The sequence below is a fragment of the Odocoileus virginianus genome, chromosome 11, assembly GCF_023699985.2.
Source record: "Odocoileus virginianus isolate 20LAN1187 ecotype Illinois chromosome 11, Ovbor_1.2, whole genome shotgun sequence".
Classification (NCBI taxonomy): domain Eukaryota; kingdom Metazoa; phylum Chordata; class Mammalia; order Artiodactyla; family Cervidae; genus Odocoileus; species Odocoileus virginianus.
In genome coordinates, this window is record NC_069684.1 from 69,340,873 (window position 1) to 69,367,664 (window position 26,792).

At 38.4% G+C, this 26,792-nt stretch overlaps 1 protein-coding gene across 3 annotated transcripts; it reads left to right on the forward strand.

Annotated features, from left to right (window-relative positions):
• Positions 1 to 19: 19 nt before the first annotated feature.
• Positions 20 to 8,687, forward strand: YOD1 (YOD1 deubiquitinase). Of its 3 annotated transcripts, none has more exons than XM_020914455.2 (3): positions 20 to 70; positions 1,345 to 1,504; positions 2,666 to 8,687. In XM_020914455.2, the coding sequence occupies exons 1-3, from the start codon at positions 20 to 22 to the stop codon at positions 3,367 to 3,369; spliced, it is 915 nt and encodes a 304-aa protein (XP_020770114.2). In that variant the 3' UTR covers positions 3,370 to 8,687. The 3 variants fall into 3 exon arrangements, with proteins under 3 accessions (XP_020770114.2, XP_020770113.2, XP_020770112.2); XM_020914454.2 differs by lacking the exon at positions 20 to 70 and adding an exon at positions 489 to 630; XM_020914453.2 differs by lacking the exon at positions 20 to 70 and having other exon boundaries at positions 1,077 to 1,504.
• Positions 8,688 to 26,792: the final 18,105 nt, after the last annotated feature.

The window sequence follows — 26,792 nt, forward strand, 5'->3', positions numbered from 1 at the left end:
TCCTGAAAGGTTTGAAAAGATGCTTTGCTTCCATATAATTTATTCAGAGGCAGAAACTTTAACAGTATTAGTGAGTTTCCACATTTCAAGTGCACAGTTGCCCCCAGGGCCCATTCGATGCTTGATTGTTGTTATAAATCCCCTCTACGCAGTGTAGGCTTTGCCGCTCTGCGCCAAAAAGAACAATGCGTACGTATTTCTTGGAAGAGAGGTGAATTCAGAGATGTTTTTATTCCTCTTTCACCTGGGGATTAAATTCATCCTTCAAAACAGCTCAAATAGTATCTCCTCTGAAACTTTTTACAACTCCCAGCTGCCCCTTCTGTGCCTATACAGCTCCGTTTCATCCATTCAGCAAGTATGAGCACTTACTTGCGAGACACCGTCCTTTGTTCTCGGGATATAGGTTTGGAAAAGGTCACATAATCTAGCATTATCACGTTGCTATGAAATTCCGTGGTTATGTGTCCTTTACACCCCACCCTCTCTCCTGATTACGTGAGTACTTTGCTATTTTGAAGGCAGGAATGGAGTCCTTTTGGTATGTGTGTGTCTAGGGCCTGAACTGGAATCTGAATGACACACGTTGGTCTTCATTCCTCCTCCTTATACCGCCACCACCTCCTGAAGGTAGCAATTGCCCTCTGCCCAGATGCTGACCTCATACTGCGCTTTCTGATGTGGCCAATGGACGTTTTCAAGTTACAGTCTCTTGGAGGTGGAAAGGCCCCTTAACCTCAATGAGTCAATGTTTGCTGCAGCCGAGTCTATAGTCACGAGACTTATTTGTCTTTAACTGGTTATTTGACTCACAGGCCATTCTTGGCATTCGTCTGCATTCCGAACTATGATTCTTGTTTCTCCCTGCGTAGTTTGGAAGCCCCAATTTAATAATTTCCGAACTAAGTGCAAGGTTACATTCCAATGGCTTCGATTCAGGAACTCCTTCCCCCGCCCTCTTCCCTTGAGCATATATGCTTCCGACGCGGAGGGTACCTCACTAGCCCTACAGGCGGCAAGACCAGTCGTACTTTGGGAATACGGATAAACCTCCATCCTCTGCCTCCTGGCAAGTGGCAGGAGATAGTTGTCTCTTTAAGAGCGTGCTAGAACTGAAGCCGAAGAGTATCGCGAGAACCGTACAACCAGCGACTTCTCGCGATGTTTAGACCGGCAAAGGGTGGCCATTTTGGAGTCCACCCGGCGGCTGGTAGCCCCGGCGGCGTCTGCCAGCCTGCTGCCGGGACCAAAGCTGGCCCCACCGGTGTCTGCCCGGTGGGCGGCCGCACCAACGCGATGTGGCGGCTCCGCTGCAAGGCCAAGGAGGGCACTCATGTTTTGCAGGGGTTGTCCAGCCGGACCCGGGTGCGAGAACTCCAGGGCCAGATTGCCGCCATCACCGGGATCTCCCCCAGCTGTCAGCGAATCCTCGTCGGATACCCGCCCGAGTGCCTGGATCTTAGCAACGGGGATACCACACTAGGGGATTTGCCCATCCAGTCAGGTACGGGAATCGAGGCTGGGCCAGGCAAGGTCCTGGGAGGACGTAGAGGGGCAGAAAGAACGGACGCTGTCAGGGCCAGGTCTCTAGGGGTCGGCTTGGGGGACGAGAATAGGAGAGATTAAAGAACCGAGAATTCTGACGGAGGCCAGGACTAGTGTCCAGCAACTCCCTGACTTCACATATAGTTTGAAAGAGACAGGGAGGGCCTGATCTCTATGAGAAGCTCAAAAACCGTGGAGTCCTCCTTCCTGGCTGCTTTCTGGTCTGCCTTGAAAACATCTCATTCATTTTGTTTCCCTCTGCGTCCACAGAAGTATTTTTAAAATGCGATGTTTTCTCTGTCCTGATTGTTCTTTTTCCCTGTATCAGTGAAAGAAGACAGTATGTCTGAAAAATGTAAGATACTTTTTTTTTGCTTTCCTGGTTCATTTTTACAATCGCCTTCATTGGTACTTTCTCTGACAGTTGTACTCATTTTAGAGTTTGCTTTGACACATCCACTGAAGGCGCTTTCAAGTTCTAGACGAAAGCAGTTATTTCTGTCCAATATTAAAACTTGAACAGCAATATTGGTATTTAAAAGCTTTCCTCTGTAGTCTCAAGGATCCTGTAAACACTTGAACAGGGTAGATATGATATTTCAGATCGAGAGCACCCCCTAGTGGCCAAGTCCTTCGTAAACACCTTTTGGAAGTGCTTTTAAACTGCAGAGAGCAAGGAAAAGAAAATTTTGTTCTTGAAATGAATCTTTTTAGGTAAGTATAAAAGTGTATAACTCAGGCCTCTTTACTAAGTGAGATACAATGTCTTTCTCTTTGTTCCGTTTTCATCTTTATGAAGATTCAGGGAACAAGAACTATTACTGATCACATGTTTGCAAATTTGTATTCTCCCTAGTAACCCGTGTATACTTTAACTCCCCCTGTTTGTAGTTTGCAGACTTGGTTAGTGAACACTCAATTTTCACTTTCATGCATTGGAGAAGGAAATGGCAACCCACTCCAGTGTTCTTGCCTGGAGAATCCCAGGGACGGGGGAGCCTGGTGGGCTGCTGTCTATGGGTTTGCACAGAGTCAGACATGACTGAAGTGACTTAGCAGTAGCAGTAGCAATTTCATCTATACTTTCTCTGCAGTTCTAAATTTGTTTTGTTTTTGACAGGTGACATGCTGATCGTTGAAGAAGACCAAAGTAGGCCCAAAACGTCGCCTACATTTACAAAATATGGTGCTCCTAGTTACGTCAGGGAAACTTTGCCTGTACTTACCAGGATGGCGGTCCCAGCAGACAACTCTTGTCTCTTTACCAGTGTGTACTATGTTGTTGAAGGAGGAGTCTTGAATCCAGCTTGTGCCCCTGAGATGAGACGCCTCATAGCACAAATTGTAGCCAGTGATCCAGACTTCTATAGTGAGGCAATACTGGGAAAAACAAATGAAGAGTACTGTGACTGGATCAAAAGGGATGATACTTGGGGTGGAGCCATTGAGATATCCATTTTGTCTAAGTTTTACCAATGTGAAATATGTGTAGTGGATACACAGACTGTACGAATTGACCGTTTTGGGGAAGATGCAGGATATACCAAAAGGGTCCTTCTCATTTATGATGGCATCCACTATGATCCACTTCAGCGCGTCTTCCCTGACCCAGACACCCCTCCTCTGACTATTTTCTCCTCTTATGATGATATTGTTCTTGTGCAAGCACTGGAATTAGCAGATGAAGCTAGAAAGAAGAGACAGTTTACTGATGTAAACCGCTTCACCCTGAGATGCATGGTATGTCAGAAGGGATTAACTGGACAAGCAGAAGCAAGGGACCATGCCAAGGAGACAGGCCATACCAACTTCGGAGAAGTGTGATCCATGCATGATGAGGATTGAAGCCTACTACCTCACAGATCCAGAAGGCTCTGGGTTTTCCAATAAGCTATTTGTTACCCTTAAGAACAAAAGAACACAATGCTTGAACCATCCTTTTAACCTTAAACCACTAAGACACTGAATTCCTTGTTAAGATTAAAATTAGTGTGCAAGTTTACAGATGTGTGTCTACAGCGGTGATAAAGCCTTCCTCCTGCTTGGGTGACAGCATAGGTAGTCCTTGCTACCTACTCACACTGACCTGAAGATTGAGTTTTAGTATTATAAACTAGCACCCAGCAGCATTAACTTGTAGAAGAAAACAACTTCCTATTTGGGGTAATGCGGAAGGCTTCAGGTGAGGCCACTGGACATAAACCACAGTGTCTCCGGTAATTGGGTCTTTTTAAAAACTCTGAGTGGGTTAATAGTTTCTATGTTATGAATTGATTCCTCAGATGAAGATACTCAGAATTGTTAAAACTGATTTCATATTGCAATTTGGTAGACTTTATAAATGTGTACTTCACCAGTTGTTATAAGTAGATAACATGCAATTTTTACAGAGATGAGTCTACTCCTTGAGAATATTACCTAAAATCAAGAACTTATAGTGCCCAGTTAAGAATTTCTAGTATATAAAAGAGAATGTACGAGGGAAGAGGTGCCTGAGCAGCTTACTGAAGCTTTAAAAGACCATGGGCCTCATGATTTAATGCAACTCATTTATTCATCTGTCACGTTGGATAAAACGTTAAAATTAAGCAGGATTTTTTTTTTAATTGAACTTCCTTGAAACTTGAGTGCTCAATTTTTGCCTTTTTAACTAAAGATTTGTTTGGAGGGATTTAATTTCCTCAGCTTTTTGTTAAGAGCACTTCCTCCAAGTCCTAAAATAACTTTCCATCTAAAATAATAACAGCATGCTTTCATTTGGTTTTTGAGAGATCTTTTGCTTACCTAAACAGTATTTGTTTTCATGCTAGCCATGTCAAACCACTCTTTTAAATGATTTCATGTTTCTGAAAATTAATACTTTGTTTATCCACCATCTTTTACTTTGACTTTTGCAGAGTTTTAAAGTAACTGGGATAATAACACTGAATGAATTTGTTTCACTTAGAAAATATGCCAGTTTTTAAATCTTTGCCTTATTCAGCCTTCTCAGAATTCTGCTTCTTACCAGTATTAAATGTGTAGCCATTTGCTTGGTGGGCTAATCCGCGAGGCATACCCTCTAAAACTTAGCTTCACTATGAGATCTTCCAGATAAGTGTTCTACCTCTTAATTCTTCTGAAGATCAGGGATGCTAAATTATAATTTGTTATGCATTATCTTACATAATGTAAAGAGGCTTAATGTTGTGAAGTTTTGTTATCTTGGTCTCGTTTTTTTATTATCTTACTTAGAAAACCAATGGTATGGGAATTCCCTGGCGGTCCAGTGGTAAGAACTCTACCCTTTCATTGCCAAGGGCACAGTTCAATCCCTTGTTGGGGAACTAAGTCCCACAAGCTTCATGGAGTGACCAAAAAAAAAAAGAAAGAAACCCAATGGTATACCTTAAAGCACTTATATCTCTTTTAGCATGTCTTCTTGGCAAATGTTTCAGAATTGAGATTTCCTTTTAGCACTTTCACTTGGTAGAAGTGATTATATAAAATTAAGGAGTATGTAAACAATTTAGGAGAAAAGTATCTTTAAGGAGCAGTTCACAAGATATGCATTAAATTGTTAGATGACATTTCTTGAGTACCTTTTGTGTGAATAGGACTTTTAGGATAATAACGATAAGTTATTATCGTCAGTTTAACTCAAAAGTGTTTAATTTTCTATTTTACTGAGCCTTAAAATAGCACTTATGAGCTTGTGAAATTTGATGTTTGGCAGTCATAATGTGTACAAATGAATATGATGAAAATTTCTTTGTACCTGTATGTCATCTGGTCTAAAAGGATTTTGTATCTCTTAATTCCCCCAGACAAATTTAAAGCTGTAAGTTAAGAGTATACTACTGGGTAACACCAATCCAGTTGAGCTTTATGCATTACTATTCATAAACCTTGCCTTCGTTTCCTAAGTATTTCAAAGGCCAAACTTGATACTTGCTTACTGGAATTTTAGAGAAGTTTATTCATCCAACAAATATTTATTGAGTAATTTATTATATACCAGGTGTATATTGATGTTTCCAAACATAAATTTTGTTGCTTTAAAATTGAGTATACTTTTATCTACATTTGATTTTAATTTTAACAAGTGGAGGGATATAAAACTGGATATTTTATAAAATTAAGCTTATTTTAAATGTTTTTGTTTGCATATTTAAGCTTATGCTTTTATAACAAGTGTCAACTATTTATTTAGGGGATCTTATTCTATTTTATTATACCTGTTAACTAGTTTGTGCATTCCTCAGTTGGACACTGATAGGTCACTCTCAGTAACGACTTATTTAATCAGCTGCTGAAATTCAGCAATAGGACTTTTTTAAGTAATGTTCTGATCATGGGATATTCAAGATGAAGCACTGTTTGCAGACCATTTTAGTTTAATTGTGGAGGATTAAAAACCTAAACTTGTACTTACTCAGAATTCAAGCTTGTAAGCCTCACAGAAGCTATAAGATTTTTTTAAATTGCACTTGTACTCTTGAATGGAGAAGGGAATGGCAACCCATTTCAGTATTCTTGCCTAGAGAATCCCATGGAAAGGGGAGCCTGGCAGGCTCCCATGGGGTCGCAGAGTCAGACATGACTGAGCGCCTAACACTATACACTTGAAGTTAGTTAATGTACGTAAATTCTAGTCTTGAGAAATTTAAAACATTGCACCAAGATGAAAAGAAACTTTTTCTTACATTTGCACTTGAGCAGAGCGAAACCTTTCTTCCTATTCATTCAGGTTTTGACTGCCTTGCAAGAATTTTTTTATTAAAATGAGGTTAGTTGATACTAGTAGCAGAATGAACCAAGGTTGTGCTTTCCTGTCCCCTACTCCTCCTTTCCTGACTCTTCTTTCCCTTACTCTTCTTTGGATTTAAAGATTAGACGTAGGGCTATGAAGGCACTTCTGGATAGAGTGATTTCAGAAATTAAAACTAATGTCTCGGGAATTTTGTGATGTGATAGCCATGTGAAGATATTAGTGTGGTACAGCTACTATTAGTAGTTGATGGTTGCTTTCTTGTTTCTCATGAATGGATCATGGGCACAGTCAAGTGATACCCTTGCAAGTTTGGGGGCTGGTCAGCTTGACCCTGTTGGCAAAAACAAATATTGACATACCACTTGATTATTCCATGAAGTTCAAGTCCCAGTGAAATCTTAATCAGGAATGAATTAACATATTTATACATTCCTATAAATGCCTGTGCCTAATTTGCATGTTAAGCTTATTCTTTCTATCTTGTATAGGCATTAAAACAGGAAAGTTGTAAGTTCCCCTCTAGCTGAACATACTTTTCTATGTCTTTTGTGAAAAAAATTGAATGGGGAATATACAAGATTAGCAGCACAGTGATTTTTTTTTTCTTTTATGTGTGAGGTGGCCTTTCATATATTAGGATTTTCATGTTGTTTCATGTATTGAGAACACAAATCTGTTATTATTTGTAGCACTTTAAAAATATGAAATAAAAGTTTACATGTTAGCCCTCTCTGACGATCTTGTCAGACATTAAAATACAGTTCTTGAGCTGCCAACAATCAGCTCTTCTTAATTAAAAGTTACCATCAGTGAATAGTGTATCCAGTGGTACAACATTCTGGTAATTCTCTAACAGTAAAACTCCGTTTCAGTAACTATTAGGAGCATGCTCTGTGCCCTAGCATTCAAAATGTTACTTATTTCTATAATGTGATTGTTCTTTATTCATTGTACAATGCAGTATTCAGATTTGTCCTTGTAGCTCAAAGATGACTACTGCAACTTTGAAAATGTTAGATTCTTAAAACCCTTCATTTGTTTCTAAGCAGACTTATGATTTTGAGCTGATTTTTGAGTCAGATGCCTTAAAAGTCATATATAAGCAACATCATTAAGTCTAAAGTGAAACACTTGATTTGAATAAGCTAGTTTATTAACTAAGGATGTTTTCTTACTAGGAGTTATGATATTTAGCATTTAGCACATTTCACCCAACTTAAAAAGATTATAAAACTTCCCTGATTGTAGAAAAAAGTTTCTTTAATTTTCCATGTCCAAAATTTAGCTTGCGTTTTGTTTACAGTGCTTTGAATATTTGAAAAAAATCACATTGATACTGAATTGTGGAATGCTGATTTAAGTCTTGGTTGGTAGAATTTGGAGGAGATTAATAACCCTCCCATGCTGCTTTAGAAGAAAGGGGCAGGAAGATAAAGTGCCACATAAACAGAAGAGCTTCTCAAATGAATGCATTCCTACTCTTGACTTGTGCTTTTCAGAAAATGTTTCAGGCAATGCCTTGTGTCATCTTAACCCATTCACATTCTTGGCATAGGCTATAGCAAGGCCATAACAGAAAGAAAGGCTTGTCAGTAAAGCATTGAAACATGACTATAAGCATTTTGCTATGATGCGTTTTTATACTTGTTTTTTTAAAATGCACACCTACATCTAAAGAGTTTGGGGATAGTGAAATTATGATTTAGTTACATTGTGGGCAAACAAGTTAACCTAGGAGAGGTTTACAGTTTCTTCTCGGATTCCATGAGCCTGCCTGGAATAGGAGATGTAGTTAGGTGTTGCCCATAAGTTACTTAAAGGACCAGGGCTCTTGATTCTTGTCTGTTTTCCAGTTCACCTTGGTGCCATTTATCACATAAACTGTTTACAGGAAATATAATTTCCTTAGCAAAAAGTAACATTTTTCCTTTAAAAGAGTATTAAGTTTAAAGAATAAATATGATTTGTCAAAAGGAATAGAGAATGGCAGTAGTCCTATATTTCCTGTATTAATGCAACAGGTTGAAATTCCTGAAGCAATGAGGAACCTACAAAACTGTCAAATTTAGAGCTTTAAAATATGACTTGAAAAGTAATAGAGAAGGACAGATAGAACAAAGTTCTGTTTCTCTTGGCATAAAATATTTTTTCTTAATGAAGATGGACAGTGCTTCCTTGGTTTAAAAACATTTTGTCGATTTGCCAGCATTTTTTCAAGTTAATGCACTACTGCTACTACCTGAGAGTTGCCTAATTTTGTTTTATGTAACTTATGTGATTTTACCATTGTCATTAAGATGCATTGATTTTATTTGTGAGGTGTATGATTTTAAATACCTAAATGCTGTATGAAGTGACTTGTTTTGAAGAAATAAATGAAGTGAAAATATTGTTGTCTGAGCATGTTTTGGGGAGGAAAGAGGGCTACTGAACAGCTGCTACACTCAAGTTACGTATTTATCATCACTGCTTTGACTTGCTGTACCAATATCTGCCAAATCTCATTCTGTGGGTGGAGTCTTAATAAATCAGCTCCTGAAAGTTATAATTTAATGTCTGTTGCTGACAAATTGTCCAAGAGGAAAGGCTGAATGTTCCTTTTCATTTATAATAGACTGAGGTCTCTGTGAACTTAGATCCGTGTGGAAACTGCAGCATCTCTTGGGGAGAACTTATTTAATCTTTGATAATGTCAGCAGGTAAACATTTACTTGAAATAGAACTGGCCAGAGTTTCATCTGTCTAAATTGGACTATATATCCTTTGCATTTTTATACTTTTTACTGAAAGCATAAAAACTATGGCAGTGGAACCATAATGCAATTTTACCAATTTGTGCACCAGGACAAAATATCTTTGGGGGTCAGCATAAATCCAACATTAAAATAAGACAAGCCAAGCATCATATTAAAAGGTTTGTGAGAAGTCTCCTAGGATACGTGGTGGTAGCTTGTTAAACAACTGCACCCGTAAAGCAGTGCTTCTCAAAGTGTTCATCACATCGCCTAGGAGCTTTTTAGAAGTGCAAATTCTCAGAAGTCGGAAATAAATGAAACCAGTAGTCTGTTTCAACAAGCCCTCCAAGTGATTTTGATGAGGATGAAAATTTGAGAACCACAGCTATGACCATGTATCAATGTCAACTCCCAGAGACCTCTGATGACTGTCAATCCTACATCCTTTTGTTCAGTCATCCAGCCATGTTTGACTCCAACTCTGTGGACTGCAGCATGCCAGGCTTCCCTGTCCTGCATCCTTGGCTTCATGCAGACCACCTTCATCCGCTAAAGACAGTGGATGAAGTTGCAAATAATACAAATAAAGTTGCAAATAATACAAATTCAGAGAGCAAAGTGGTGCAATAGATGACCATTCAAAAATCTCAACAGGCCAAAAAATCCTAAGGTTGAATACTCTAAATGGGAAGTCCAGCCCTTGAGTTCTAATGCACCCCATTATGTGAGTCCGGCATGTGTAAAACCTGGCATAGTTGAGTTGATGAAAAATCAGCAATGGTACTTAACTATTGTTCTGATCCCAACAGGGTGATATGATTTCGGTTGCAGAAATAGTTGCATTTTTAATAGTTAAAAGATCTAGAAAAAAGGAAGCAATAGTATTAATGTGTCCTGCTTCAGTCATATTTCATTAGTTTTGATGAGGGTTTTTACCTTTAAAACATGAAAATCCAAGGTTTGACAACTGTCTTGTGATAACTGAAAGAACTGTAGACGATTGCCTGTTTAAGAGAAAAGGTGTCTCAGGTTGATGTGATGGCTAACGTCAAATCTGGGAAAGTACTGTGTTAACAATGAAGTACACTTATTTTCTAACTCAGACCAGGAAGGGGTGAATATGACAATGTAAAATTTACCTTAAAAACCTAACTCAAAGGGACTTCGTGGTCCAGTGGCTAAGACTTTGCCTTCCAGTGCAGGGTGTGTGGGTTCAATCCCTGGTTGGGGAGCAAAGATCCCACATGCCCCGTGGCAAAAAATAAAAATAAAACAGAAGCCATATAGTAACTAAGTCAATAAAGACTTTAAAAATGGTCCACGTCAAAAAAAGAAAAAATTGAAAAAACACCTAACACAAATAGAAAGAAATGCTTTGATATTAAGGTCAAGAATTGGGATGTAATCACCTGCATAGTGAAAAATATCATTAGGCCCCTGACATCCTGAAAATTCTGTTCCTTGAAAAATTATGACATCTTGAAAATGCCAGTTATGAAATGAATTGCAAAATAGCTTCTTCCCTAGAAAACATTTCGTGTTTTCTTTTTCTCCCTTTACCATCCCATTAGTGTTTGGAAAGGAGTGGTTCTCACTCTTATTCAGTAATAAGATGCAGGCTACAAAGTAGGGCTTCCATAACTGGGAGTAGTATATACTTATAATATACTTATTATATCTCTAAATATAAAATGAGAGACTCAAGAATGAAAAAGCAAGCCTCTCAAATACTTTTCACTAAAATCTGTTCTGACTTGGATTGTCTTTGTCTCCACTGTGTTTATAGATTTTGATGATATTTAGCAGATGAATCAAGTGCCAAGGTATCATGAATATCTTTTCCTAAGCTCACTAAAACTTGCATGATTTCCATATGTGTGAGTTTAAAAAAATCAAGAATCCGTGAGGAACCAGCTTTGAGAATAGTCTTTTATCTTTGCTTTAGTAACTGCCTCCCTTATAACTGCTTCTCTGGCATTCTATCCTAAAATTTCTTCTGTACACCAAGAAGAGTTTTCTGATCTTACTGTCATGGCATTTCTCTGTATTTAATTGAAGGGCTTCATTACTTAATCTTGTTAATTATTACAGTAGGTGTCATAGTGACTTGGCCAGGTCTAAAACCCTAACAAACCTCTGGAATAATTACAGTAGGCTGAAAGCTGTTAATTTGAAGTTGAAGCTTACTCAGGAGTCAAGTTCAAAATCAATGCTGAGATTAAATACAAGACATTAGGAAAAATTATTCCTGATAACCTCTTAACTGGCTCGTAAAGTAGAGTATATAGACATAACCATGACTTAGTAAGTTCAACACAGCTAGTCCTCATCCCAGTGTTGGGAGAATTCATGCTGACTTCCAGGATACAACTTTGAGGTCCCAATGTGCAGTGAGTGTGGCTCACTTGGTCCCAACCATTAGTGGACCCCAAACTCCAGTCTCTGATCCCTTGCTTCTGTGGAACAGAAGCATCCCTCAGCATCTCAACCACCCATTCTCGAACAGAGGAATGTCTCCAGAAGAAATGTGGTCCCAGGTGTTGATTGCATCACACCTGACTTCTATCCTCATCCTGATACAGGCCTGGCAGTTCTTCAAATTCTTCACCATATCTCTGGCTCGCACTGCTTCAGCAAGAGGGCTTTGTGTGAATTCCCTAGTCCAACATCACTGGAAATGGAGGTCCTCAGCAACATCTTTTTATAATAATCAAAAAACAAATACCATAAAATGTGTTTAAAAAAAAAGACATAATGTTGGAAATGAAAATACCATATATGAGGCAAATGATTTGATAACAATTTTAACATCAACAATGGAGGAGAGGGGATAGGCTTCTCTGTCCATGGGATTCTCCAGGCAAGCATACTGGAGTGGGTTGCAATTCCCTTCTCCAAGGGGTCTTCCTGACTCAGGAATCGAACCCAGATCTCCTGCATTGCAGGCAGATTCTTTACTGCCTGAGCCACCAGGGAAACCCCTAAACATTCCTTTAACATTCGGCCAAATTTTTTTTTTACTCTTAAACAATGAAGACTGAGAAAATGATCTTAAATTTGGCAAGAAACAGCTAAAGTAAATTGTTCAGCAATTTTCTCTAGTTCTACATCTTGTATGATATGATATTGACTACCTAATGGCAACCCACTCCAGTATTCTTGCCTGGAAAGCTCCATGGACAGAGGAGTCTAGAGGGCTACAATCCACGGGGTCGCAGAGTCAGACACAACTGAGTGACTTTGACTCATATTAGGACTACAAAGATAGTCATTCATTCAGTAAACATTTTTTAATGTTAATGTTGTTCTAGGAAATGCATTAGATGCTGGTAATACATGAGGTGGGGGTAGGGGAAACATAATGCTATAAAGGAATGGTGCTATGAAGAGAATAAGGGAGTATTTTTCAATATTCACAAATCAATCAATGTGATACACCATATCAACAAATTGAAGAATATAAACCATATGATCATCTCAGTAGATGCAGAAAAGGCTTTTGACAAAATCAGCACCCATTTATGATTTTAAAAAACCCTCCAGAAAGTGGGCATAGAGGGAATATACCTCAATATAATAAAGTCTGTATATGACAAACCTACAGCTAGCATCATACTCAATGGCGAAAAGCTGAAAGCATTCCCTTTAGGATCAAGAACAAGACAAGTGTGTCCACTCTCACCGCTTTTATTCAACATAGTCTTGAAAGTCCTAACTACAGCAATCAGAGAAGAAAAAGAAGCAAAGGGAATCCAAATTGGAAAATAAATTAAACTATCAGCTGTTTGCAGATGACATGATACTATACATAAATGATTCTAAAGATGCTATCAGAAAACTACTAGAACTCATCAGTGAATTTGGTAAAGTTGCAGGTTACAAAATTAATCCACAGAAGTCTGTTGCATTTCTACATGCTAACAATGAAATATCAGAAAGAGAAATTCAATAAGCAATTCCATTAACCATTGCATCAAAAGGAATAAAATACCTAGGAATAAACCTATCTAAGGAGACAATAGACCTGTACTCTGAAAACTATAAGATGCTTTTGATAGAAATCAAAGAAGACAAAACAGCATTAAATGATAATTATGGGGTTTTAAAAGACATAAACTCTCAAGGACAAAGAGATGGTGAAGTAAATATTAGCAACAAAATTATGGAAGCTAGCCAGAGGTTGGATAAGTGATAACTGACCTGTTGCTGTTCAGTCATGAAGTTGTGTCCGACTGTCCATGACCCCATAGACTGCAGCACACCAGGCCTCCCTGTCCCTCACTCTCTTGAAGTTTGCCCAAGTTCACGTCCATTGAGTCGGTGATGCCATCCAACCATCTCATCCTCCGCTGCCCCCTTCTCCTTTTGCCTTCAGTCTTCCCCAGCATCAGGGTCTTATCCAGTGAGTCATCTGTTTGCATCAAGTGGCCAAAGTATTGGGAGAAGGAAATGGCAACCCACTCCAGTATTCTTGCCTGGAAAATCCCATGCGCAGAGGATCTTGTGGGCTACAGTCCACGGGGTTCCAAGCATCAGACACAATTTAACACATGTACAAGAGACTAGGTAAAAAGAAAAAAAAAAGTATTGGAGCTTCAGCTTCAGCATCAGTCCTTCCAATGAGTGGTCAGGGTTGGTTTCCTTTAGGATGAACTGGCTTGATCTCCTTGCTGACCAAGGGGCTCTCAAGAACCTTCTCCAGCACCACAGTTCAAAAGCATCAATTTCTTCAGCACTCAGCCTTCTTTATGGTCCAACTTTACATCTGTATATGACTACTGGAAAGACCATAGCTTTGACTAGATGGACCGTTGTTGGCAAAGTGATGTCCTTGCTTTTTCATATGCTATCGAGGTTTGTCATAGCTTTCCATCCAAGAAGCAAATGTCTTCTGATTTCATGGCTGCAGTCACCATCTACAGTGATTTTGCTGTCCAAGAAGAGAAAATCTGTCACCACTTCCACTTTTTCCCCTTCTATTTGTCATGAAGTGATGGGACTGGATGACATGATCTTAGTTTTTGAAGGTTAAGTTTTAAACCAGCTTCTCCACTCTCCTCTTTCACTCTCTTCAAGAGGCTCTTTGGTTCCTCTTTGCTTTCTGCCATTGGAGTGGTATCATCTGCACACCTGAGCTTGTCGATGCTTCTGCCAGAAATCTCGATTCCAGCATGTGACTCATCCAGCCTGGCATTTCTCATGATGTACTCTGCACATAAGTTAAATAAACAGGGTGACAACATACAGCCTTGTTGTACTCTTTTCCCAACTGTGAACCAGTCAGTTGTTCCATGTCCGGTTTTAACTGTAGCTTCTTGACTGATCCGTATACAGGTTTCTCGGGAGACAGGTAAGATGGTCTGGCATTCCCATCTCTTTAAAAATTCTCCACAGTTCATTGTGATCCACATAGTCAAAGGCTTTTGCAGAGCCAATGAAGCAGAAATAGATGTTTTTCTGGAATTCCTTTGCATTCTCTATGATCCAACGAATGTTGGCAATTTGATCTCTGGTTCCTCTGCCTTTTCTAAACCTAGCTTGTACATCTGGAAGTTCTCTGCTTAAGTACTGTTAAAGCCTAGCTTGAAGGATTTTGAGCACACCCTTACTAGCATGGGAAATGAGTGCAATTGTCCAATAGTTTGAACATTCTTTGAACAAAACTGACGTAGCAGATTTTTAAAAATTGCATATTAAGACAGCAACCTCATTTTTCCCATAGAGCTCCCTCCCCCCGGCCAATTCAAAAACTGGTGATGCTAATACTGCTAGACATAGGAGTGGGGGCAGAAATCGTGAAAATGGAGAATCTGGTTAAAAAATAGAACTTTCAGGTCTCTTTCACTCTGAGCAACTAAGAGCTTGCTATATCCCCTCTGATGCTGGGGTAACATAAATTTGCTCATTCGTATCTGACTCTTTGCGACCCCATGGACTGTAGCCCGCCAGGCTCCACTATCCATGGGATTTTCCAGGCAAGAATAATGGAGTGGGTTGCCATGCCCTCCTCCAGGGGATCTTCCCAACCCAGGGAAGTCTGTACTGCAGGCAGACTCTTTACATTCTGAGCCACCAGGGAAGCCCTCAGGGTCTCTGTCTAAAATGAAGAGGATGATGCAGTGTTATTATACCTAAATGTTGGGACCAACAACCTTCTGCCACTAGGCTCCAGGAATGCTAGCTGCTAGAATTATGCCCTTCGGGCATGATTTTGGAAAACTCTTCTCTAAGGAACCACACCAACAAAAAAGACTAGCGGTATTGACATCAAAGATTTTCCGATTAGATGGCCCTACATGGTCACTCTATAGTAAACTTCACAGTAAACCAGCCCTCTCTGCACCACAAAATTTAGTCAGTTTTTGCGAGATTCTTAAATTTTATAAGAATCTATTTCTTGGATAGTCAAGAATCATCAGATATCTGAAGATATTCTTTAAAAAGAAACACAAAAGTGAAAACAAATGGGAAAAAAGTAACTTGGAGAAAGCAGAGTTTGTGGAGGCAGAAAAATACTAACATTATATTTACATATCAATTCTTAAAGTAGTAAGAGAAGATTTTGCATCAATGAAGATAGAGAAAAATATGATAAAAATTCAAAAACAAACAATAGTTCTTAGAAAATAAAAATACAATAGTGGAAAGAAAGTGCAACAAAAAGCCATAGGTAAATTTTAAGAAAGCTCCCAGTAGCAAAGAGAGATAGAGGTCTAGGAGATTCGACATCCAAACAGTAGAAGTTCCTAAAAGAAAGAACAGAGAAAATGAATGGAAGGAACTCATCAGAAAAATAATTCAACAAAATATCCCAGGACTGCAGGTCATGAGATTTTAGATTGGAAGGATTGACTGAGTACCCAACACACAATGTAGATCCATTCCAAACCACATCATCATGAAAACTTAAGAATTCTGGAAACAAAGAGAAAGCCCTAAATTTAGAAACATAAATCCTTCGGGCTTTTCAACAGCAACACTGAAAGCTAGCAGATATTAATCTAAAATTTATACCCAAACAAATTAGCAACCAAATGTATAAATAGAATAGAGGTATCTTCAGACATGTAAGATCCTATGCACTCTTTCTCAGGAAGATACTGGAGAATGCATTTTGCCAAAATTAGAGGGCTAACTCAAGAAAGAAGAATATATGAGATCTAGGTAATACAACAAAAGAAAGAGGTGAAAGGATTTTTCCCATTAGGATGATAAAGGCAGATATTAAAGTGACAGGCATGCAACAGGCTATCCAAATACAAGTAGATCAGAATGCCCTGGGAAACATTTCTTAAGGATGAAATGCATAGTATACTACTATATCTGAATGTTTTGAAAGGAGATTTACATAATGAGTGGGTTGGACAGACAAAAAAGATGTATAGAAAAGGAAGAGTAAACATAGTATATTTCAAGGCATTAACTCTCCATAGCATTTATTTATGTAAAAGCAAGGAAGAAAATTAGGCAGTTTGGCTTCAGAGATGCTATACTATAGTATTGTATATTTGGATGCTGACAGGAATTATATTAGTAGGAAGGTCAAAATGATGATGTATAAGATAGAATCACAGGGATGTAGTTCATAAGATGAGATCCAGAGTACATGATGGGATTCTATAGGAATAATACTTCTTTGGTTGTAACAAAAAGAAGAAAACAGTTGTAAAGGAAGGTAGGTTCACAAATTTGATGATAGAAATATGGAGTTCCTGCCCATTGGCTGCTGTTTTCTTACCAAATTTTTCTAACTTCGTGGCAAAGTTAAACATAACATAAGCATAAACATAACATAACATAAACATAGCATAAACATAAACATAAACATAACATAAACATAAACAAAAGAAGAATAGAAAGTGTGAGGAAAGAGAAGAAAGACTGGCCTTGGAAAAAATGGGAAATCAAGCTTCCTAGCAAAATGTGGTAATTGCCTGGGAGTATAGAGTATCCATTTGAGGTTGTTATTCTTGAGTTTATAGCAGTACCAATCTTCTAGTAGTGCCAATCCTCTTTTCTTTGCATTTTTTAAACTGAAGTATAATTTACAATATTATATTAGTTTCAAGTGTGCAGCATAGAATTCAGTATTTCTATAGGTTTACTCCATTAAAAGTTATTACAAAATAATGGCTATGATTCCCTGTGCTGTACAATATATCCTTGTTGCTTATTTATTTTATGCATCTCTTAATCCCATACCTCTATCTTGCCCCACCTTCCCTCTCCCCACTAGTAACCACAAGTTTGTTTTTTTATATCTGTGAGTGTATTTTTGTTTTGCTACATACATTCATTGGTTTTATTTCTTAATACTACATATAAATGATATCACACAGTATTTGTTTTTCTCTGTCTGACTTACTTTACTAAGTATGATATTCTCTGATCCATCCACCTTGCTGCAAAAGTAGGCTCAGTGGTAAAGAATCTGCCTGCCAATGCAGGAAACGTGGGTTTGATCCAAAGGTCAGGAAGATCCCATGGAGAAGGAAAAGACAACCTGCTCCAGTACTCTTGCCTGGGAAATCCCATGGACAGAGGAGCCTGGGGGGCTACAGTCCATGGGGTCACAAAAGAGTCAGACACGACTTAGTGACTAAACAACAACCAATTATACATATGAAGGTATGAAATTAAAAGTTGCTCTGTCGTGTCTGACTCTTTGAGACCCCATGGACTATACAGTCCATGGAATTCTCCAGGCCAGAATCCTGGAGTGGGAAGCCTTTCCCTTCTCTAGGGCATCTTCCCAACCCATGGATCAAACCCAAGTCTCCCATATTTCAGGCAAATTCTTTACCAGCTGAGCCACAAGAGAAGCCCAAAAATATATTCAGTTCAGTTTAGTTCAGTCGCTCAGTCATGTCCGACTCTTTGCAACCCCATGAACCGCAGCAGGCCAGGCCTCCCTGTCCATCACCAACTCCTGGAGTTTACTCAAACTCATGCCCATCGAGTCGGTGATGCCGTCCAGCCGTCTCATCCTGTGTCGTCCCCTTCTCCTCCTGCCCCCAATCCCTCCTAGCATCAGGGTCTTTTCCAATGAGTGAACTCTTCACATGAGGTGGCCAAAGTATTGGAGTTTCAGCTTCAACATCAGTCCTTCCAATGAACACCCAGAACTGATCTCCTTTAGGATGTACTGGTTGGATCTCCTTGCAGTCCAAGGGACTCTCAAGAGTCTTCTCCAACACCACAGTTCAAAAGCATCAATTCTTTGGCTCTCAGCTTTCTTCACAGTCCAGCTCTCATGTCCATACATGATCACTGGAAGAACCATAGCCTTGACTAGATGGACCTTTGTTGGCAAAGTAATGTCTCTGCTTTTTAATATGCTGTCCAGGTTGGTCATAACTTTCCTTCCAAGGAGTAAGCATCCCTTAATTTCATGGTTCCAATCACCATCTGCAGTGATTTTGGAGCCCAGAAAATAAAGTCTGACACTGTTTCCACTGTTTCCCCATCTATTTGCCATGAAGTGATGGGACCGGATGCCATGATCTTAGTTTTCTGAATGTTGAGCTTTAAGCCAAATTTTTCACTCTCCTCTTTCACTTTCATCAAGAGGCTCTTTAGTTCTTCTTCACTTATAGCTCAGCCATAAAAGAGAATGAAATTATATATATATATAATTTAATAGTGAAATTATATACATATAATTTCATATATATATAATTATATATGAATATACAATTATATATTTATATATATGTATATACAATATACATAAATATATATAAGCATATATATATATATATATATATATATATACAGGCTGCCCTGATAGCTCAACTGGTAAACAATCTGCCTGCAATGCAGAAGATCTGGGTTCAATCCCTGGGTTGGGAACATCCCCTGAAGAAGGTAAAGGCTACCCACTCCAGTATTCTGGCCTGGAGAATTCCATGGGCTGTATGGCCCATGGGGGTCACAAACAGTCGGACAAAACTGAGTGACTCTCACTTTTCCCTTTCATATATATATGTATATGTATATATATATATATATATATATATATCCATACATATATATGGACACTGGGGTTGCTTCCATATTTTGGCAAAAGACTTTGAACATATGAACACTGGGGTACATATGATCTTTTCAAACTGTTGTGTGTTTTTTTCAAGATATATACCCAAGAGAGGAATTGCTGGATCATAGCATAAAAATATTTTATTTATAGTTTTTTGAGGAATTTCCATACTGTTTCCCACAGTTGCTATAATAATTTACATTCCCACTAACAATGTACAAGGGTTTCATTTTCTCTATAACCTTGACAATATTTCTTATTTGTGATTTTTTTTGACAATAGCCATTCTAACAGATGTGAGGTGGTATTTCATTGTTTTGACTTGCATTTCTCTAATAATTAATGATTTGAACATCTGTTCATGTGCCTGTTAGTCACTATATCTTCTTTGAAAAAATATCTCTTCAGATCCTGCACATTCTTTGAGTTGTTTGTATTTCTGATATTGAGTTGTATGAGCTATTTCTTTTGGATATTAACCCCTTGTCAGTCATATCATTTGCAAATGTTTTCTCTCGTTTTGTAGGTTGTCTTTTCATTTTGGCTGTGGTTTCCTTTGCTATTAAAAGGAACAGATTCAAAAATATGGAAAATAAGCTAGTGGAGAGAGAAGAGGGGAAGGGCAAGAGGGGTTGGGGATTAAGAGGCATAAACTATTACACATGAAATAAATAAGCTATAAGGGTATATTGCATGACTCAGGGAATATAGCCAATATTTTAATAACCCTAAGGGGAGCATAACCTTTAAAAATTGTGAACCACTGTGCCATATATCTGTCATATATAATACTGTACATCACTATATTTCAATTTCTTTTTTTTAAGTTTTTAAGTTTACTTAGGTCTCATTTGTTTCTTTTTGCTTTTGTTTCTTTGGCCTTACGACAAAATTTTTTGCTTTAATTGCTGAGACTTATGCCGAAGAGTGTTTTGCTTATTTTCTCTTCTGGGTTTCTGTGGTTCAGATTTTACATTTAAGTCTTTAATCCATTTTATTTTTGTTTACAGTGTAAGGAAATGTTCTAATCTTATTCTTTTACATGTAGTTGTCCAGTTTTTCCAGCACTTAGTTCTTTTATCTTAGAATAATTGACCACATTTGGTTTTGTTTCTGATCTCTCTATTCTGTTCCATTGATCTATGTGTCTATCTTGTGCCAGTACAATACTGTTTTGATTACTAAAGCTTTGTAGGACAGTTTGAAATCAGGAAGCACAATAACTCTTTCTTTGTTTTGTCTCAAAATTGTTTTGGCTGTTTGAGGTCTTTTCAGGTTTCACACAAATTTTAGGAGCATTTGTTCTAGTTCTATGGAAAAAAATGCTGTGAGTATTTTGATAGGGATTGCATTGAATCTGTAGATTGCTTTGCATAGTAATTAATAATATTGCTTTTCCAATCCATGAGCACACTATATGTCTCCATTTCTTTGTGGCATCTTCAATTTCTTTCATCAGTGTTTTGCACTTTTCAGAGCATGAGTCTTTCAACTCCTTGGTTAAATTTATTCCTTGGTATTTTATTCTTTTTTGATGCAGTTATAAATGGAACTGTTTTCTTAATTTCTCTTTCTGATAGTCTGCTGTTAGGGTATAAAAGTGCAACAGATTTCTGTATATTAATTTTGTATCATGAAACTTTACTGAATTCATTTGATAATTCTAATAGTTTTTATGTATGTGAATTCTTTAAGGTTTTCTATGTATAGTATCAGTTCAGTTCAGTCACTCAGTCATGTCTGACTCTGTGGCCCCATAGACTGCAGCACACTAAACTTCCCTGTCCATCACTAGCTCCTGGAGGTTGCTCAAACTCATGTCCATAGAGTTGGTGATGCCATTCAATCATCTCATTCTCCCTCATCCCCTTCTTCTCCTGCCTTCAACCTTTTACAGCATCAGGGTCTTTTCCAGTGAGTCACTTCTTGGCATCATGTGGCTGAAGTATTCGAGCTTCAGTTTCAGCATCAGTCCTTCCAATGAATTTTCAGGACTGATTTCCTTTAGGATGGACAGGTTGGATCTTCTAGCTGTCCAAGGGATTCTCAAGAGTCTTCTCCACAGTTCAAAAGCATCAGTTCTTAAGCTCTCAGTCATTATGGTCCAACTCTCACATCCATACATGACTACTGGAGAAACCATAACTTTGACTGGCAAAGTAATGTCTGTGCTTTTTAATGTGCTGTCTAGGTTTGTCATAGTTTTTCTTCCAAGAAACAAGCATCTTTTAATTTCATTGCTGCAGTCACCATCTGCAATGATTCTGGAGCCCAAGAAAATAAAGTCTGTCACTGTTTCCATTGTTTCCCCATCTATTTGCCATGAAGTGATGGGACCAGATGCCATGATCTTGGTTTTCTGAATGCTGAGTTATAAGCCAGCTTTTCCACTCTCCTCTTTCACTTTCATCAAAGGCTCTTCAGTTCCTTCGTGCTTCTGCCATAAGGGTGGTGTCATCTACATATCTGAGGTTATTGATATTTCTCCCTGCAACCTTGATTCCAGCTAGTGCTTCATCCAGCTCAGCATTTTGCCTGAGGTACTGTGCATAAAAGTTAAATAAGCAAGGTGACAATATATAGCCTTTACATACTCTTTTCCCAATTTGGAACCAGTCTGTTGTTCCATGTCCATTTCTAACTGTTACTTCTTAACCTGCCTACAGTCTTCTCAGGAGGCAGGTAAGGTGGTCTGGTATTTCCATCTGTTTAAGAATTTTCCACAGTTTATTGTGATCCACACAGTCAAAGGCTTTAGCACAGTCAATGAAGCAGAAGTAGATGTTTTTCTGGAATTCTCTTTCTTCTTCTATGGCCCGATGGATGTTGGCAATTTGATCTCTGGTTCCTCTGCCTTTTCTAAATCCAGTTTGAATATCTGGAAGTTCTCAGTTCACATACTGTTGAAGCCTAGCTTGGAGAATTTTGAGCATTATTTTGCTAGCGTGTGAGATGAATGCAATTCTGCGATAGTTTGAGCATTTTTGGGCATTGTCTTTCTTTGGAATTGGAATGAAAACTGACCTTTTCCAGTCCCGTGGCCACTGCTGAGATTTCCAAATTTGCTGACATATTGAGTGCAGCACTTTCACAGCATCATCTTTTAGGATTTGAAATAGCTCAACTGGAATTCCATCACCTCTGCTAGCTTGTTCATAGTGATGCTTCCTAAGGCCCACTTGACTTTGCACTCCAGGATGTCTGGCTCTAGGTGAGTGATCACACCATCATGGTTATCTGGGTCATGAAGATCTTTTTTGTACAGTGTTTCTGTGTATTCTTGCCACCTGTTCTTAATATCTTCTGCTTCTGTTGGGTCCATACCATTTGTGTCCTTTATTGTGCCATCTTTGCATGAAATGTTCCCTTAGGATCTTGAATTTTCTTGAAGAGATCTCTAGTCTTTCCCATTCTATTGTTTTCCTATATTTCTTTGCATTGATCACTGAGAAAGGCTTTCTTATCTCTCCTTGCTATTCCTTGGAACTCTGCATTCAGATGGGTGTGTCTTTCCTTTTCTCCTTTGCCTTTTGCTTCTCTTCTTTTCTCAGCTATTTGTAAGACCTCCTCAGACAACCATTTTGCCTTTTTGCGTTTTTTTTTTTTTTCTTGGGGATAGTTTTGATCACTGTGACCTGTATAATGTTATGAACCTCCGTCCATAGTTCTTCAGGCATTCTGTCTGTCAGATCTAATTCCTTGAATCTATTTGTCACTTCCACTGTATAATCATAAGGGATTTGCTTTAGGTCAGACCTGAATGATCTGGTTATTTTCCCTACTTTCTTCAATTTAAGTCTGAAATTAGCAATAAGGAGTTCGTGATCTGAGCCATAGTCAGCTCTCAGTCTTATTTTTGTTGACTATATAGAGCTTCACCATCTTTGGCTGCAAAGAATATAATCAATCTGATTTGGGTATTGATCATCTGGTGATGTCCATGTGTAGAGCTTTCTCTTGTGTTGTTGGAAGTGGGTGTTTGCTATGCCCAGTGCATTCTCTTGGAAAAACTCCGTTAGCCTTGGCCCTGCTTTATTTTGTACTTCAAGGCCAAACTTGCCTGTTACTCCAGGTATCTCTTGAAATCCTACTTTTGCATTCCAATCCCCTATGATGAAAAGACATCTTTTTTTGGTGTTAGTTCTAGGAGGTCTTGTAGGTCTTCACGGAACTGTTCAAATTTATAGTGTCATGCCACCAGCAAATAGTGACAGTGTTATTACTTCCCTCCCAGTTTGTATTCCTTTTATTTCTTTTTCTTGTCTGATTTCTGTGGCTAGGACTTCCAATAAAAGTGGTGAGAATGGGCATCTTTGTTTTGTTCCTGAATTTAGAAGAAAAGCTGTCAACTTTTCACTGTTGAATATGGTGTTAGATGTTGACCTATATTCCCTCTATACCAACTTTGATGACCAATTTTATCATTAATGGGTGTTGACTTTTGTCAAATGCTTTATCTGCATCTACTGAGATGATCATGTGATTTTCATTCTTCCTTTTGTTAATGTCATGAATTACACTGATTGATTTGTGAATATTGTCCATTCTTGTGACCCTGGAATAAATCCCAGTAGATCAGGGTGTACGATCCTTTCATATATTGTTGGATTTGGTTTGCTAATATTTTTATGATAATTTCAGCATCTATATTCATCAGAGATATTGGCCTATAATTTTCTTTTTTATACTGTCTTTGTCTGGTTTTGGTGTCAGAAACTAGATTTGATCTCATGGAATGAATTTGGGAGTGTTCCATTCTCCTCAATTTTTTTTTAGTTTGAGAGGGATAGGTATTAACTCTTCTTTATAGGTTTGGTAGAATTTCCCCTGTGAAGCCATTCAGTCCTGGACTTTTGTTTGCTGGGAGGTTTTTGTTTGTTTGTTTGGTTGGTTGGTTACAAATTCAATTTTACTACTAGTAATCAGTCTGTTCAAATTGTCTGTTTCTTCTTCATTCAGTCATGGCAGGTTATATGTTTCTAGAAATTTGTCCATTTCTTATAGGTTGTCCAATTCATTGGTATATAACAATTCATTTTGTCCCAATAGTCTTCCAATATTTCTGATTTTGAGTCTTCTCTCTTTTCTTATTGACGACTTTGGCTAGAGGTTTATCAATGGTATCTTAAAAAAAATACAGCTCAATTTCACTGATCTTTTTGATTGTTTTGGGATCTCTATTTATTTCTTCTCTAATCTGTATTATTTCTTTTCTTCTGTTGACTCTGGGCTTCTTGTTCTTTTTCTAATTCCTTTAGATGGTAGGTTTCTTTGAGATTTTCTCTTGTTTCTTGAGAAAGGCCTGTATCATCATAAACCTCCCTTTTAGAACGTTTTTGCTGCATCTCATGGATCTTGGAAAGCTTTGCTTCCATTTTCATTTATCTTAAACGATTCTCTGACTCCTCTTTGATATATTCATTGATCCACTAGTTTTTAAGTAGTAAGTTATTTAGTATCCATGTGCTTGTGCTTTTCTTATTCTTCTTTCTGTGATTGTGCCAAGCTGCAACACTGAGTAAGCAGGACTGAACCATTCACTTGGCTCAGGCTGGGGCACGTGCTGAAGTGGTCAGGGGAAACCCAGCAGTCACTAGGACAGTCTTCATTCCATCCTAATAACTCTGCCTTGAGGACAAGTCAGCATGCATGCACTCCTCAAGAGCAGGGTTCAGGCTTTCCTCAGCCCTCCTGTTAGTCCCGCTCTTCCTATGACCAGCCAAGGGGTCTTGTCTCCCCTGGGTAGGACCCCAGGACTGGGATGCCCAGTCTGTGGCCCAAACCGCTTACTCCCCAAAGTGGGTCTCTGCCTGCATAATCTCCCTTTCCCCCGAGTCCTTTCCAGGGGCACAAGTTCCAACATGATCACTTTGTCTTCCTTCCTATCTGATTATGTGTGTATCTCTCTTACAGCTTTGGTTTACAGAAATCTTTCTGCCAACTTCCAGTTAGTTTTCAGAGAGAAGTGCTTCACATGTACATTTCTTTTTGATGTGTTCACAAGGGGAGGGAAGTTCCCCATCCTCCTACTCTGCCACGTTGATTGATCCGCAATGCCAACCTTCTTGTGAAGAGATGTTAGTGACTTCAAGGAATCCAATGATTAAAAAAAAAAAAAGCAAGAGCAGAAAATTCTAACATGTGGAGACAAAAGTTAAAGTTTACATTTCTGAGTACCTAGACACTAGCAGATCAGAGGGAAATGGTTACAGTCTCATCCATCTATCTGGCTGATAACTGTCACCATTATGTAAGTATGTAGTCCATGGCCCTGTGTACTGCTAACAATGAAAAAAATAAATATTACTGTATTACAGTTATAATATACTTAATGCAAATTCTGTGAAAAGTATTCCAAGAAATAATAAGTTTGAGAAGCAAAATAAATCTTAAATTGACAATTTCAACAAATGATTTTGTGTAGAGCTATTAAGAGCTTGCTGGGAGATCCAAATATTATCAATTTATGCTCCCTAACACTGTCCAGGGTTGAATATGGCTTTAAGCTACAGTTCTTTGTAAATACTGCTAAACCTGATATCTCTTATTTATTAAACAATTTTTCAATATAGATATCTAAATAATAAATGAAGAACATAAAGAAAGTTAGAAGTATTTTAAGAAAGATAATAGAAATTGGTCAGCCCATTGCCAGATATGTTTTAAATTATTGCAATGTAAAATATCATCAATTCAAAGTTTTCATGGAGAGAAAGAGGACAATTACATCCTAGAGGGTTAAATCAAGAGATAATGTTCATTTTGTTAACACATTACAATGAATCAGCACCCAACGTTCTATTCCAAAAGGCGGTGCTCGGGCTGAACCCTGAAGGAAGAGGGCTGAACCCTCTCCTGGCTGAGAGGAAGCCAGGAGAACAGGGTGGGAATGCATCCAAGCAAAGGGTGCAGGCCAGCAGCCTGAAAGGAGGACAGTTTCAGAAAAATTAGATGCGACTGTAATAAAGAGAATGGATGAATATGTGGTGGGAAAAGCATGTAGGCCCAGCTTATGAGGGTCTTTTTATGCCCCACAGGGACCTTGAGTTTCATTCCGAACGCTATGAACCATATCCCAAAGTATCTTAATCAGAGGAATGACAGTTCAAATGTGCCTTTATAAAATGAGAGACAGGAAACAAGGAGCTTCTGCAGTTTCTCCATCTGTAGTGGTCTGTGATCCTACAAAAAGCCAAGTCCTGATCAGAGTGGAGAAGAGCCACAGGCAGTTATGAGAGTGATCTCACAGGAGATATGGGGATGGTTTGAAGTACTGAGTCTAGGTAAGGCAATGAGCTGGCGTGCGGATAGAGAGGCCAGAGTTAAGAGAGGTTCCATTTCGAACATGTTAAGATTTAACATTCCTTACAAAACTCACTGATGCTACTAGATGATCTCAGCCCCCAAACTTTTATTAGTCCTGGGAAGAAAAGGACTACTGAATCCTCTAAGTTTTCATGGTAGGTGGGCCAAGCGGGAAAAAAGTTACTATGAGCAATTACCTAACAACTAAGTCATTTCAAAACTTCATCCGAATCCACTTAATTATGCCTTTTAGCTCCCATCTAATTATTTCAGGCTTAACACTAATATCAGTTTGGTGAGAACTTGGTGATCTACTTGATCCCTTAATTCCACATGGAATTCACTATCAATTCCTTGGCTCATAGTCAAATCATAATCATCCTCATCTGAATCCTTTCCCAACTATTTTCTCTTG